This window comes from Glandiceps talaboti, chromosome 14 (assembly GCF_964340395.1).
Source record: "Glandiceps talaboti chromosome 14, keGlaTala1.1, whole genome shotgun sequence".
NCBI classification, from domain to species: Eukaryota; Metazoa; Hemichordata; class Enteropneusta; family Spengelidae; genus Glandiceps; species Glandiceps talaboti.
Window position 1 is genome coordinate 14441393 of NC_135562.1, and position 16333 is coordinate 14457725.

At 36.2% G+C, this 16333-nt stretch overlaps 2 protein-coding genes across 2 annotated transcripts; one reads left to right on the forward strand and one right to left on the reverse strand.

Annotated features, from left to right (window-relative positions):
• Nucleotides 1–2494: 2494 nt before the first annotated feature.
• On the reverse strand, nt 2495–6584 carry LOC144446041 (armadillo repeat-containing protein 1-like). Its single transcript, XM_078135721.1, has 7 exons — nt 6510–6584; nt 5838–5912; nt 5408–5499; nt 4767–4974; nt 3793–3909; nt 3134–3208; nt 2495–2689 (listed from the first exon to the last, which is right to left on the reverse strand). The coding sequence occupies exons 1-7, from the start codon at nt 6582–6584 to the stop codon at nt 2495–2497; spliced, it is 837 nt and encodes a 278-aa protein (XP_077991847.1).
• Nucleotides 6585–9226: 2642 nt separating this feature from the next.
• LOC144445296 (mitochondrial fission regulator 2-like) lies at nt 9227–15834 on the forward strand. The gene is made up of 8 exons (XM_078134838.1): nt 9227–9298; nt 10306–10416; nt 11189–11334; nt 11863–12110; nt 12596–12774; nt 13234–13346; nt 14400–14580; nt 15532–15834. Exons 1-8 carry the CDS (start codon nt 9227–9229, stop codon nt 15616–15618), a joined length of 1137 nt encoding a protein of 378 aa, XP_077990964.1. The 3' UTR covers nt 15619–15834.
• Nucleotides 15835–16333: the final 499 nt, after the last annotated feature.

Sequence of the window (16333 nt, forward strand, 5' to 3'; positions counted from 1 at the left end):
TAGGGGGAGTCACCCTGTTTTCAAAATTGGCAGTGGGGTTGGGGGGGGGGGGTCATCTTGTTTTCAAAATTTACGCAAATGATCAACTGTGCTAACATTGCCAGAAGACAACTGCAAAGAACTAAAATACATTTATCGACATGACCATTATACCAGTCTAAGAATAGTTTCAGTAATTTTCCTTATTCATATGTCCACTTTGAACAACTTCCAAAAATGTTCGAAAGTGCTTTGATTCTCTGGGTGTACTACTCACACTTAAGTTCCTGTCTAGAATAGTGTAATTTTACATTTATTAAAAGCTCATATACCCTATTGTGCCACTTTATTAAGAATATCATCTACAGTTTGTGCAACAGCTGTGTAACCTTGGTTTGGATACCTGCAAACATTGAGTGGAGAAAACGTCTCATTCCCCACTCAAAAGTTCAATTCAGAGTGTACTTCATTTGCTGCAGTGTTTTATCATAGATGTCGTGTGCACCAGGTGAGGAATTGATATTTATTGATCATGATTAGTTGGTCTGGAGAACAACTGAGTGGAGTCTGATCTCAAACCATTCTATTGTGGTCTCAGGTCGTATCAATAAATAAACATGGCCCATATAATTGCCTGTCAGTATAAATAAGCATTAAAATACCACTTATTGACCTAGATATATGTATATCATGATAGTTCAAGCACCTCGTTGACTCAGTTAGACTAGTGCATAGTACAGGATTTATACCGTTCATATTATATCCTATCCTACTACAAACAGGTGAACTGAGTTGACTGAAACACGTTCATGGTTCAAAGCATGCCTACTGACTATAGCCATCAGAAATTCAAACCTGCCATCAGGAGATTCTAAGCTGACCACTCTGACCATAATCAACCATCACGACGCCATATAATCAATATTATATATCAACTATCTGTAAGCTAGGATACTTGGTAGACTGCATGTTCTTATCAAGTCAGCAGTTTCTGGGGTGAAAACAACACATTAGAACATCTCTAAGCCATGAAAACATTATTCAATGAAGTCCTGTTACTTCACATGTATTACACTCTCATCTATAGTTCATGACATACAGAATTTTCTGAGAGGCGTACATAGCACTATACATTCAACTCTGAACAAAAGGTGGTGTGAAAAAAAGCTGAAAGGATAGCTGGGAAATTTGAAACAAGAGCAGGAGCTCAAAGCGATCTTGGGGGCTCAGTGGAACGAGTGCGTGCCCACACGGAGAGGTACTGACATAGCTCAGCTACACGAGTCCATCATATTACTGTCTCTCAATTCACACACAAATCACTTGAATAATAGAAATACTGTCAACGGTATTTAAATTATTCCTCACTCAAACAAGAGTCTCAATAATTGGGATAAACTTGTTATCTCTTTGAAAAAAAGAAGTTTACTTCCAACATCCAAATCTTTTAAAAAAATGAATTTAGTATGTACAAAAATGTTTGATGTAATCAAAATATAGAAATGGAAGATATAGTTGAGAGTGCATTAAAAATACAGCAATGACATGTTTTAATACATAGACAAAGAACTGAATTGAAGTGACATGTATCTTTATACAGCACATACTGTCATACACACACACAAAACATCGTCCCAAAGTTCTCGTCTGAAAACGTTTACAACACTGTACATTGAAATAGATAGTTTTATCCCATAACAAGTGTAATATTACTTTTTTGTTGTGCCAGCAGGAAAATATGCTACAGTATGGTTTGCGAGAATGTTTTGTGTATAGTTTGGCAAATAATGATGAAGTGAAATTTCAGGCAAAAGTTATTAAAAAATTATTCTAACAATTTTCTTCATTCAGCCGAGAATAGTATGAGTGACCTAAGGGGCCTTGTCACTACGATTCGCAAGATGATAACCAATGGAATGTCTATGACAAGTACTTCACAGAAATAGATAACCAATTAATTTGTTTTCTGAAAGTTTACCAATACAATGTCTCATATAGACTCGCTGCCAGACACATGACTATCGTTCCTTTTAAGGTGCACAAAGTGAGCCTTGAGAAGTGAGGGAGGTTAGTCTAAAAGACTTTAGACTGAAGTTCCTCACTTCCTGGCTAAACTTCATGTGCAAGGGGACAATAGTCACTAGTCTGGCAGCGAGTCTACATCTCTAGCATTATTTCTCAGAAACAGTCAATCAGTTGGCTGCATTTGTATTTTACAAGTTCACCAATGGAATGTCTGAAGAGAGAATGCCATTTATCAGACTGGATAACCCTGTTGTGTGGGTGTGTTCACCAATATGACTGTGATAGGTATTTAGCAGCAGTGGATAGCCAATCAAATTGTTGTTTTTGTGTATGTGTGGCTGTTCACTAATAGAATGACAGAGATAGGTATTTAGCAGTAGTGGATAGCCAATCAAATTGTTGTCTGTGTGTGAGTTTTCACCAATAGAATGACTGTGATAAGTATTTAGCAGCAGTGGATAGCCAATCAAATTGTTGTCTGCGTGTGTGTTCACCAATAGAATGACTGTGATAAATATTTAGCAGCAGTGGATAGCCAACCACTTTGCTGTTGTTGTTGTTGATCAACCCGGGCCAAAGCCTTGTCAGCTACCTGTGTTGGACTATCTTCTTCGGGTAGATACTGAGGTAGGGTGTCATTCTCTTTATCTGCTGTGCCTGGATTAGCACCAAATGACAACAAAACCTAGAAAATATCAAAATATAAAACAACACAGTTAATAGAAAACAAGTCATTCTATAAAGTAAATGTAATAACAGATAGCAATGAATGTACACATGTATATGCACTGCATGAAAGGGTGCCGTTTCCAGGTTCTGTATACATGACGGTCACACAATGGAATGGGAGCAAATCCAGATTCGATGCAATTCCATTGTGCGACAGTCATGTATACAGAACCGGAAATGCCACCCTTTCATGCAGTGATCACAGCACCTGCGTAACACATGGGTGCAAGTATGGTGTACTGGGGATATTTGCCTGAGTGCTAGCTTGCAGTGTTCTGTGGGGGCATATTTTCACAAAAGTAGCCAATGAAAGTGCAGGTGAAACCACTGCAAGCACGAGTGCAGATAACCCTAAGTACACACACTGACAACTGTCATTTTCTATTAATGATATTTTTACCTCTTGTCCATGTTCATCCTTCACTACTTGTTCTGCAAACATGGTTTTAGATTTAGCAATGGCACGAACCAAAGTCTGTGAGAGTAGATACAGAAAATACACATTACAAACTGTCAAGGAACTGTGTTTATACTACCAGAGACTTGGCTATCTGATCTGGCTTGACAATATTATTTTCTAGAACATCTGAAAAGCAAGTACATTGCGTCAGATAGCCAAATCTCTGGGCTACTACCAGTCAGCCTGGATACAAGTATGGCACTGCCTGGTTTATGTTACACTGGTGTAGTGTGTCAACTATTCAAAGTGTAGAAATCGAGAACAGATCAGCAGATCAGTTGGGGTTTCAAATTGTTGCATTGGCAATAGATGCACTTTTTCATATTTGAGATGGGCACTTTTTCTAGTATATTCTTTATTGTGTTACTTTTACTTTATTTAGTCCTTTATCTTTCATATTTATTTATTTGTGGATGCACGAGGACAATGCAAGGTGTGTGTGAGTTAAACTCAAACAAGTTGCTACAGAATCAAAAAGAGGTTCCCAGGCTCTGACTGATTGAAATTTCAAAAGGGAACCAGTAGATGGTCGAGTCAGTAATAATGATGAACAGACTGTAATTCAGATAAAATAGTGATCTTGGTTGTATGTGTCTTACCTCTGGTTTGATATCAGCTCTAACTCGGAGCATAAAGCGGCATTTACAGAGGTCAAAGGTGAAACTAATGACACCTTTCACCTGTAGTAAATGATCCTCACAAAGTTTTCTGGAAGTCTGCAACAATAAAAACCATACAAATTAGTTTTTTATTTAAAGGAAAAGTCCAGTCAGACTTATTTCTACCTTCATTACACTTGTATTGATTACTGCTATCAACTTAAAGGAAAAGTCCAGTCAGACTTATTTCTGTCTTTAGTACACTTGCATTGGTGACTGCTATCAACTTTTCAGGAAAAGTCCAGTCAGACTTACAACTGCAGACATCAGACCGTGGACAAACAGAACCAGATACAAACAGACAAAGTAAACAACTGAATTGGATTAATATAACACTTGGCACAGCATGTTGGAAGTACAGAGAGTTGTATAACATTTCATGGTTTGGTAAGAACAGCTGTATGGCCATTTTACATTGTTCACATTTCACAAACAAATAGACTTTCCCCTAGCATTTCATGCACACATAAAGAGGCCATAAAACTGTTCTTATCCAATCATGAAATGTAATACAAGCCTCTGCTCTACCAACCTGCTGTGTAGAATGTTATTAATCCAATTCATGTGTTTACTTTCCTTGTTTGTAACAGGTTCCGTTCTCCACAGTCTGATGGCAGCAGTTGTAATTCTGCCTTTAGTACACTGGTGATGATTACTGCTGTCAACTTACATATGATTTTGGGTAATAAAAAAGCACCTAGGTAATTTATTCACCTTTGAAATCTTGTAAAGAAACCCTACTGCATTTGCATGTGTTCTTTCATTTTTTGGGGAATTCTTGAAAGGGATTGTGGGAAAACCTTTACAGGAAATGACATCATCCTGGTCTCTAAATCCTTTGATCTGTAGTGTTGTTGTTGTTGTTGTTGTTGTTTGTTATTTCTATTTAGATCACTTGTAATTAGCACACATACCTGGTCTATAAATCCTTTGATCTGTAAAGTCACTACTTTGGCCCGTTTATTAGCGTTGCCTAGGAAATAAGTTTTATTGTGTTTGTTTGTCATGCCTTGTGTGCCTGACTTAGTTTGGTTCACATGGTCTTTCAAGGTAGAGTGGTTAGCTGCTGTAAGTCTGTTTAAAATCTTCTTAGCTAGGTATTGGCATCGTTTGTCTGTTTGCCTGCAGACACAATATAGAACACATACACATGAGTAACCCCATATTGTATGTACTGAAATACATGATATAGCTTTGGGGTTAAAGTGGCATACACTGATGAGTTCATAAGCTATTTGACGCTAGTAAAATACTTTCATAAAACTATCTGTAAAGTATAGTTGTTTTAATGTTGATGAATGCCAACAAAGGCCCTACATGTTAGCACAGTTGATGACATTACAGTAAGTTCATAAACATTGAACATTTTAGTGAACGTTTGGCATCAAATCACATATATGTATTATTCCTACATACCCAGGTTGAGTTCTGCCAATAGCAAGTAATGGTTTAATATGGTTTGGTAATTTAAGTATAAAACAGATCATTCTACAGAATAAACTTATCCCCCCCCCCCCCCCCCCCCCCCCCCCCCCCCGAGTGCTATATTTCATACCTTTTATATGTGTCTTGTAATCCTTCTAAAACATATGGTTGGTCTTTCATTACTGGTCTGTTGGCTGGGTTTTCAGACAAGTCAAACATCGCCTGGAAGATTAATGGGGATAGGTATTAAAGTTTTAGAAGTTTATAGATTCTACATATATATTTTTCTTTTTTATATTTATAAGATTTTTATTGGTAACTTCAGTTGTTTACAATATAAGTTGCTCTTGTTTTACATAATAAGATGGTGTATTGTTATCCATTTGTTACAGTGCCTTTCAAGTTTGTCTTTGTTAACAGCTATAATATACTCACAGTGATAATTTAGATTCTACATAACTATAATGTTGAAGAATGAATTCAAAATAGATTCCTTTGCTAAGAACTGAATAACTAACACGCCACAAGTCTGGAAGTTATTGCTTTGATGTCAAACCTACCTCCAATGCAGAAACTACAACTGAGTTGTCATTGTTATCCAAGAAGTATATTAAACCTTGCATAGAGGCTTGGTCCTGTCAGGTACAAAACAGTATTGTTCACATTAGTGGTGAAAGATAGCATTTTAAAATATCTATCATTGATAGTATCAACTACAGTTATTATTCATCCTCAATGAATGAATGCATGAATGAAATACCTATCGTGAATGTGATCAAGAGGACAAATTTCTTTTGTAGCCGGAATACTTGTTCTAGAAGAGTTTGATAAGTATTGCCTCAAAGTTCTAAATAATATGTAAAGTGTGGTAAACTAAATGAATTATAAATCATAATTAGGGCCAATCTGGGAACATAGTGGCGTAAACGTAAAATAACTGTGTTCTGATTTACACTACATTATCTTCACACACTACATAATGTAGTGTAAATCGGAACATGGTCGTCAGGAACTAGACCACTCTATTTGCTATCCTAACTGACATTTTAATTTTGAATTTTGTTGTCCTAGCAAAAATTCAAAAAATCAAAATGTCAGTAACGGATAGTGAAATAGTGTAGTAGCGATAGGCGTTCAACTTCAAATCTACAGATAGGTTAGGATTCCAGGCTATACAGATATATTACACTTCAACTTGTAAAATAAGAATTCACGATGAAATGTTCAATTACCTTTACTAAAGTGTCTCTGTTCTGAGGATTGGAAGCCAACTCTCTTAACTGACGTACAACGACAGTAGCATCCATGGTAGTTTCTGTAGATATTTTAGATAATGTAACCACAGTTGAATGTTTTGATGATGGCTGAAAAATATTATTTGATATTTTATTAGATCTGTGTTGAGGGAAAAAAATATATGCAATTGGTTATGTACCACAACTGTAACATAGCTTTGTCATTTTGATCAATTGTTTTTAATGAAGTCAAAATACTAATATAGGAAGCTAGTATCATGGATTTAGTGACCAAAAATGTTCATCAGCTTTGTAGGGGCAATAATTGTAACGTTTTGCTGCGTTTTTGAGTGTTTTTTCGTCTGTTTTGATGACTTAAGTTTTAGTGTTAGGTGCGGGTAAAACACTAAAACTTAAAAAGTCACCAAAACAGACGAAAAACCCCTTAAAACCGCAGCAAAACGCTACAATTATTGCAGCTATCAGCTTGGTAGATACGTCATGTATATGTACCTGTATACAGTATAGTGATGTACACTACAACTGCAAAATCAAATTGTAATTTGTAATGATGTACACTGCAACTTGCAAGCACTGGCCCACTAGTCTACTTCCTATACAGTATCGTTACCATTTACACCTACACTCACAGTTAGAAGGAATTTGGTTAGTGTGGCCCACAAACAAGTTTGAACAACTCAGATACAAATGTACCGTCAACAGTGAATCAACGTTCATGACGTTGGCCAAGAGACAATGTAAGTTGTTTGATATTATTTGGTATTAGATCATACGCTTTCCTCACTCGTGTTATAATAAAACAATTATTCAAATGCTACTGGAATGATACATCATAACACAGGTTACAGTTGAGTCAAAAAAATCACAGCATTTACGTATAAATGAGAAGAATTCAAAAAATTAAATCTTACCACGTCAAACTCGAACGCCCTCTATGGTAAATGAACTTCGTAACAGTGAAAACATCATTATTATAAACAAGACTAATTCTAGCTGTTCACCGTTACCTACTATGCACTAATTAAAACGTCTGGCATTTCACGTACCTAAACTTTCATATTTTACGGTCTTCTATATTCAGCAGTGATATTTGAGACAATTACTTACCGTATTTTTTCGAGTTCCAGTGATCTGCGATTTCAGTGTGCAGCGCTTGTAATCTATTTTTAAAAATGGCGACAACTATAGATCTCGGAATTTGATTGGACAATATTTTTAAAAGCATGGCTATAATTGGCTGAGCACATCTAGCGGTTGGATGTGATTGGCTGATTTGATATTAAACAACTCAGATGCAAGGAAATTTAAAGTCGAGGAGAAATGCACTGATCAACATCAATACTAAAACATCACCGTTTTATATTTTGTATGGTTTCCTTTCTATCTGAAGTCAAAGAGGAGGAAATAGGTAAGCTTTCCAACTTAAGTGTAAATTAGCAATTTGTACAAGTCGATACTTCATCGAGTTGTAACTAAACCGTGACCTGCCTGTTAGTGTTACAGACTCATTGTATTGTAATATTATTTGTATTTCGCATGCTTGATAATAGTTGTGGGTACAGAGCGGTGAAATTACTGTAAGATATGGTCTTTTACATGTGTAAATCACCTTACATATTCCACAATTTTAGAAGAATGAGGAAACAAACATTCGATGGTATTTGCACACTCGAGCAAGTAACAGTACCTTGTGGGGGAGGGGGGGGGTAACCTGGTAGTGGCATTTCGCGGGATCTTCTACTTAAAACCCTTACCAGCTAGTAAACACGTACCAGCTAGCAAACCACTAGTTGGTATAAACATCATTGGCATACATTTATCAACGCAGCAGAGTTACTACAATTGTGCAAATGTTCGTTTCTAAAAATTGTTTACACAATTTAATTCTATGAGAGAATCCCTGACAAAAAACTTGAGCCATGTAAAAATTTTGAGCCATCACTGGCAGTTAATTGCTAGCAGTGTAGCACAGAGCTAGCTAGAGACTTGTCTTGGTGTACTTTTACTCTCTGAAGAAACTCAGGTCTTGAGATAGTAACACCAAGATGAGAGTCTGGGCTAGTAGTTGGCATAGGAAATGGTATTTCTACAAAAAATAAAATAAAATAGGTCTTCCTCATCAATATATTGCAGCCATTATTACTAGTACATTTCATTTGTGAAAGTCTTAAATACTTGGGGCCAGTGATCTGTTCCTGTGAAGATTCGTAATTTCATTGCACTGAAACTTAAAGACAGTTTTGTAGTATTATGGTAGTAGTATTACGTGTACAAAATTAAATCTGTCATGAATTATTCTGGTAAAATGACTGGTGAACTCTGGTAGATTTTACCTACTTACTACCTTTACCAAAAATACTGGTAATGATTGAACCCTGGTAAAATGACTGGTGAACTCTGGTAGATTTTACCTACTTACTGCCTTTACCAAAAATACTGGTAATGATTGAACCCTGGTAAAATGACTGGTGAACTCAGGTAGATTTTACCTACTGACCACCCTTAACAAAAACACTGGTAGGGAACCCTGGTAAAATGACAGGGGAACTCTGGTAGATTTTACCTACCTATGACCCTTTAGTAATGTACTGGTCGTTAACCCTGGTACAGTGACTTGGTACAAGTTCATTTACCAAAAATACTGTATTTATAATGATTGTATCATGTCTGATTTCCTATAGTCTGGGTACCGAATGATTGAACCAGTCATATTGGTTGTGAGAATGGTTTTAGAATACTTTGGACTAGACTCAGACAGTATGCAGGTAAGTTAACTTATTTCTAAATAATTGTTTTCTCAAGACTTACAAATAGAAACCTAGTCTGAATGGGTTGTCACTGTGGCCCTGTATGGGAATGGGGTTGGTCTATGATTGAGGGCGCTCCAACACAGCGTACTAGCACCTTGTATCATTGTTGGCACCATAAAATGTTTAGCAAATGAGTAACAATGACAACTCTTTCAGTCCTATGCTCCGGCCAATCTGATTAAAATCTGATGTAGGAATATGGCTTCTTATTTACCTCTATTGCCTTTGTTCATTGTTGGTTTTTTTTTACGATTTTGTTGTTCCAGGGAGTGATCACTGTAGGAAAAAGGCAATCACTCCCAGAACAACAAAATCATAAAAAACAACAACAAATAACAAAAAAATGTAGTTGTATTACCAAATCAGATTTTAATCAGATTGTCCCATGTTCTATTGTATATTGTTCTGATTGTTTACGTCTCTATTACATGTAACAATATCGCCCCAGAGTACATGTTTGCAAATCAGCGTTAAATACACGCTTACAGTGAACATGCTTGACATGGATTGTCATGACGTCATTACTTGTGAATATTTTTACTAGGCTGAAATAAGGCATTTATGTAGTGCTATTAAAGAAACCAAAGTTTTATTTTGCAGTGTTGGGGAAGAAATAGACTGTAAGATACGTTGTGATGTTTCGCCCTCACCGGCCTCCTCTCTGTTAGGGGTTGGCCGATGTTTGAGGGCGCACCGTCACGGCGTACCTTACAGACTAGGGAAGAAATAACATCTCTGGTTTGCAAGAATGCAATTCAGAGGTGAAGAGGCAATCATTGTCAGGACAAAGTAAAAAAAAAACAAAAAACCAAAAAAAAAAAACCAATGTGTTTACATATGTATGAAAGAAATACAGAATATCTAGCCAAATTCAACTGTCACTGTGTCAGATTCCATATTTTCAAATTAGTGAAAATTAGTTTGTTTTTATTAACTGATTTAGTTTGTGTATATTTTGGCAGGATTGGCTTGATGTCAGAAGAGTAAAGAGAGGTAAAACTAGAAGAAAATCTATTATCAGAACAATTGGTTCTCACTTACCACTACAACCATGTAGGAGAGCTTTCTTTAATGTAAGTACATCACCATGGGGCCAGTGTTTTTTCTAAGTTTTGGGAATTCCAGTATACAGAAAGGGGGAAAGAAGTATACAACTGGTAGTGTTTGCCATAACTCTGTATTGGAACCCTGGTAAATTTACTCGGATACTATGGTAGATTTTACCTACTTACCACCCTTAGCAAAAACACTGGTAAGGAACCCTAGTAAAATGACTGGGGAACTTTGGTAGATTTTACCTATTTCATACCCTTAATACATGTAAAAACACTGGTAGGGAACTCTAGTAAAATGACTGGGGAACGCTGGTAGATTTTACCTACGTACCACCCTTAGCTAAAACACTGGTAGGAACCCTGGTAAAATGACAGAGGAACTCAGGTAGATTTTACCTACTTACCACCCTTACCAAAAACACTGATAGGGAACCTAGTAAAATGACTGGGGAAGTCTGGTAGATTTTTCCTATTTGATACCCTTAATAAAAACACTGGTAGGGAACCCTAGTAAAATGACTTCGGAACTCGGGTAGATTTTACCGACTCACCACCCTTAGATAAAACTTTGAGGTCTTCTTGCTAACTATGGCAGTAATATCTGAATTTTTCCAGTCAGATTTAGTGAAAACTATCAAAGTGCTAAGGACATACTGTGTCAGGAAAATAGTTGAATGAACATTTTGTCTTCCAAAGTTGATCTGAATATTCCTGGTAAATGAATAAATCTCTCCTGGGAGGTCATGGAAATTGTTTTAAACTTTAAAGTGTATGTACAATGTTTTTACAGATTGACCTCATAACTGATAATTCAACTCAGAGAAGAGATTGGAAACCTGTATTTTTTGATGAAGATAGTCAGCCATTGGTTATTTCATCATTAGCTGATGTTAAATGGATATCAGCAACTAGTCCAGATAAACACATCAGAAGCAGGTTAGTAACCATGACAACATTAATCCAGATAAACACATCAGAAACAGATAGTAACCAATGGCAACATTAGTTCAGATAACACACCAGAAGCAGGTCAGTAACAATGACAACATTAATCCAGATAAACACATCAGGAGCAGACAGTAACCAATGACAACAGTTAGTTAAGATCAACACATCAGAAGCAGGTTAGTAACATGACAACAGGATAAAAGAAGGTAAGTAATTAGGTCTCACAAAATTAAAGGGAACTAGTAGATTTAGTGTTTGCTAACAAAGTAGTAACAGGGCATCTTTGATAAAAAAAAATAAATGCAACTTGGCAAGTCTTATTAATATTTAGCTTTACCTCAAATCACCTTGTTTCAAGACTTAACTTCCAGTCATTTCTTAATTTCATAGAACTTAGAAGTCTAAAAATTTATGTTTGCAGGGAGACTTGTCAAACATGTGCACACCGCTGTGCCTATATACAATCCCCAATTATCTCTCAGTTTCATTGAACTCTAAATTTCTATTTGTTTTCAGATCTGAGTACAGACCATGCAAGGCAAAGCGTACGAAAAGGAAGATGAGAGCTAGTATGATGCCAAGAGATATAACCCCTATACCAGAATATGATGAGATACGTTGTCAAACAGCTACCCCAGTAACACAACCACCAACACCCAGTACCTCAACTGAACCTACTGCTTTGTTAAAGATTACAGCTTTAGAACAAGAACTGGCCAACCTACGGGCTCAGATTGCAATGATTGTACAAACTCAACAAACAGGTAAGGTTGGGCTCACTGCTATACAGAATCAAAACATATCAATACAACTAACAGATCTTGGGGCTTACATACCTATGATCTCAGAATGTGCAGACCAAACAAACAGGTAATGGGGGGGGGGGGGGGGGGGTCTTACTAACCTCACCAACACTTACCACCCCTATACCAGATATTACCACCCCTATACCAAGTATTGATACTTTATGTATTGTATTTACAGTGCCGGCCATGACCGGTATTGCCACCCTATACCAGGTATTGCCACCCCTATACCAAGTATTGAAACTTTATGTATTGTATTTACAGTGCCAGTCATGACCGGTATTGCCACCCCTATACCAGGTATTACCACCCCTATACCAAGTATTGATACTTTATGTATTGTATTGTATTTACAGTGCCAGTAATGACTAGTATTGCCACCCCTATACCAGGTATTACCACCCCAATACAAAGTATTGATACTTTATATATTGTATTTACAGTGCCAGCCATGACCGGTATTGCCACCCCTATACCAGGTATTGATACTCCTCCATTAACACCAACTGTACCAATGTGTATGAAGACTCCAGGACCACCACCTCCCCCTCCCCCTCCCCCTCCACCTCCTCCACCTATCTCCTGTCCAACAGGTCCATCAATAGCTGAAATCATCAGACAGGTATGTATTCAATGTATCAATGGAGAGAGAATATTTTACATATAAAAGTTCATAAACTTACAGTTACTTGTTACGATTGGTGGCAATGGATAATGTATTACCCAATACAGTGATTTGTTACATTATCATACTCGTGCTTGATAAGTGGTTGATGTAAAAGAACCTTTGTGATTGGTCAGTGATTTGCAGGCTGATGCCATTAGTGATGGGTTATGATATAAAGATATTGTCTGTAATATTTTAATGACACTAAATATTTTGATATTATAAATCAATACAACACATCTGAATGATATTTTGCTGTAATTCCAAACTCAAAAATAATTTACTGAGTGCAAACTACAATCTATATGATTCCAGAGAAATAAAATGTCTTGTTGTATCTGAAGGATAACTGTGTGTGACATTTAACTAGTAATGAATTAGTTTTGTTTCTTTGTTTGTTTGACTTTTGTACAGAATAAGGCTAAGAAAGGTAAGACCACAGGAACACCTAAAACACCAGCTGGTATACCTAATATGGGTGACGTACTGAAAGGACTGGGTAGTGTCAAACTTAAGTCTATTGCAAGGTATGTATATAGTCATGGTTAGGCTAAAAAAAAATAAAAAATTGTTTCTGGTCAGGACAATCTGTCATTGACACCAATGGTTCAATGATGTGATTTAAAAAAAAAATTTTTTTTTTTTTTTGATTCTCAACAAACCTGTTACTCAGTCTAGTATTTATGGCACTTGCTGTTCTTTTTATTTAGTACTTTAGAGCAAATGTGTATGTGGGGGGCAGATGTCATTACTTGTGCATGATTGGCTCAGCAGTTGTCCTCCCTGAAGTAGGGAGGGTTAACTTATTTTTGTGTTTCCCTCAGATCTGCAGACTGCATGGGCTTGAGAAAAATATGGGGGAAAAAAGACCGACACGAGGATATTTAAGTGATGCGATTATCAGATTGACCAGAAACAATTCGGGTGGGGGGGGGGGGGGGAGTGATTTGGATCAAGATGGCTGCACAGAGAGGCTTTTGATTAGTTTAATTCTTGATTTATTAGGATAACCAACAATATGACATATGTAGTGAAATCACACAGTTGCAACTTTTACTGAGAGTATGCTAGTTATTTCCTAACACAGACAGTTTTTGAAAACTTTTTATTAATTTCATGAAATATATACGGAGTTGATGAAAATGAAAATCAGGAAACATTTTGTGCAAGTTCAGTGACAATCGCTACAATCTTACAATACAGTCTGTGATGGTGGATTTACCCTGGACTCTCGGGGGTGGAATGTAAAAGAGAGAAATTTTGGTGACCAAGACTTAATATAGTAGCTGTTGTACATACTAGGATTGAAAAAAACTCAATTTTGGGGAAATGTTGTAAAGTTCTGTTCATCAAATTCAAAGGGAATCCCAGGAACAGAATTGAGACAATCATGTGAAATATATACATTATGCTTTCGCTACTTCCTGGTGAGCATACAATCCCTGCTATCTGATAGAATTAAATCCTTCAGATTATCACATATCAAACATCTGTCCTACCAGGTCCCTATTTATACAGCTGGGTTAATTCTTACAATCAATTTTAATTTTCTAACAACTTTTTTGATTGGTTCCTATCAGATCACCAGGTGGTACGCCAATCAGACAGGCTCCTAAGCCCTGTGACACTAACGACCCTGCAGCACTCATAGCTATAGCATTAAAAAAGAAGTTTGCACATCGCCGTGCTATGGATAGCCCTGCTTCAGATAAAGAAAATACCGGTAATGGTTTCTCACCGTCTCCTAGGAGCAGTCCTAAGGTTAGTGGAATGTAAACTAAATTAAACATAATTAAACAAGGGTTAGGTTTCACAACATAATGACTTGTGTATGTGTGATAATAATGTAAGTCTTTTTACAGTATTTGAACAAGAGGAAATACTTACAGCCCATTTCATGTTACCATTCACTGGCTCTGTTTGATACAACCATGCAGAAACCAATAAGAAACTGTACATGCTACACTTTTAAGATAGCAAGATTAAATGAATACAGTTTCTTGCAACATTTTGTCTCAATGAAATGAGACATAAAATGCAGACATGAAAACATTGGCACCCACATGCCTGCCTTCATTTGCAGTACGTTTAAATGATTAATTTCATAATAGACAAAATGTAGCAAGAAATTGCAGCCTTGTTATCTTTGTGTAGAATATACTGTTTTTTCTGTGTGGTTGTATCAAACGGAGCGTTTTGAATTGAAGGGGCACAAACTGAGTTTATAAATCCTTTTACTGAAATGAAAATATTTACATAAAACCTTGAAACTATTGTAGTATAATGTAATATCAATGCATGCCTTCTCATTACCTTCTAAATTTGCTAGAACAGCAGGTGATTACCAAGTATGGATTCCTCGATATTTTTTGGTATGTGTCAAAAATTAAATCATTGGATCATTTGCATGTTGTATCTTAATACCAGGTTTGAGTTCAGTCAATTGGAAGTAATAGTAACATTTAGTTTTGTAAGTAGAATACTACCAGTGACTTTTAAATACACAGCATAAATCTCACTCAAAATTCATATAAACTCAGCTTGTTCCCCTTTAACAAGTGATTGCACTTACTAGTAGAACATTTCATTCATATATAGACATACAAAGGGCGACGAAGTTACAGTAACAACTTTTGGACACTGGTGAAAGTAATCACCTAGTTAGTACATACAAATGTAATAGTCTATTCTGTGAATCTGCTTTGTTTACAGTTTGGACGTCATCTTCTCAAGTCTCATAAATCACGGAGATCACTAGACAGATCATCTGGATCACCATTGGCTAATGTCATTGTATGAAGAAGCTGATTGGACAATAATTTGGTTGAACTGACTACATCTGCACAGCTATTGGAGGACATTTAACCAGTTGCCATGGAAATATGTCCATCATGATAGGACGTGTCAATACAAGTCATTTGCAAATATTTACTCTTTGTAGTAATTTATTTTGCAAATTACTCACAATTGAAGAATCACAGCAACAATATCAAAACATTATGTGTACATTTTAAGACCAGTATATTTCATTTCAATGAATATTCAAATTTTTTTCAGCCATTTTGATACTCGCCACTAGAGGGCAGCATTCATTTACATTTATCTGTAGTCACTGCCAAGGAAAGCACAACTATTGAGAATGATGTCATAGGTACAAATATCATATTTTAAAAGGGTATAAACTATTCTTAGTTTGTAATATTCACCATGTCTGTCTTCTTACATTCTTTGAATAACTGACAAAGATGAAGTTTTTAAGTTGAAACCAATACATCAAGTAATGTTATCCTCTCTGTAACATTTCTATATCATAATTGTAAATGAATTTGTTGAGATTTGTTCTCTGTTTTTTCCTGTAATTTTTAGAATCATGAAATGTTTTATTCTTTAAAATATTCTAATATAACTGCCATCCATAACAGAGATCCATGGATTTATCTACAAGTTTCAGTTTTTACCCTTAGTATTTTTTTCCCCTTGAGAATTGTACAGGCTGAAAGTTATGTTATGTATA

What these genes read in the sequence shown, in the direction of transcription:
- LOC144445296 (XM_078134838.1), top strand. Translation starts at nt 9,227, where the DNA reads ATGATTGAACCAGTCATATTGGTTGTGAGAATGGTTTTAGAATACTTT. An exon ending in TAGCTGAAATCATCAGACAG is followed by an intron (nt 12,775 to 13,233) that starts GTATGTATTCAA and finishes ACTTTTGTACAG; the next exon opens with AATAAGGCTAAGAAAGGTAA. An exon ending in CTCCTAGGAGCAGTCCTAAG is followed by an intron (nt 14,581 to 15,531) that starts GTTAGTGGAATG and finishes CTTTGTTTACAG; the next exon opens with TTTGGACGTCATCTTCTCAA.
- LOC144446041 (XM_078135721.1), bottom strand. Translation starts at nt 6,584, where the DNA reads ATGGATGCTACTGTCGTTGTACGTCAGTTAAGAGAGTTGGCTTCCAAT. An exon ending in GAGCTGATATCAAACCAGAG is followed by an intron (nt 3,209 to 3,792) that starts GTAAGACACATA and finishes CTACTCTCACAG; the next exon opens with ACTTTGGTTCGTGCCATTGC. An exon ending in AGGATGAACATGGACAAGAG is followed by an intron (nt 2,690 to 3,133) that starts GTAAAAATATCA and finishes GATATTTTCTAG; the next exon opens with GTTTTGTTGTCATTTGGTGC.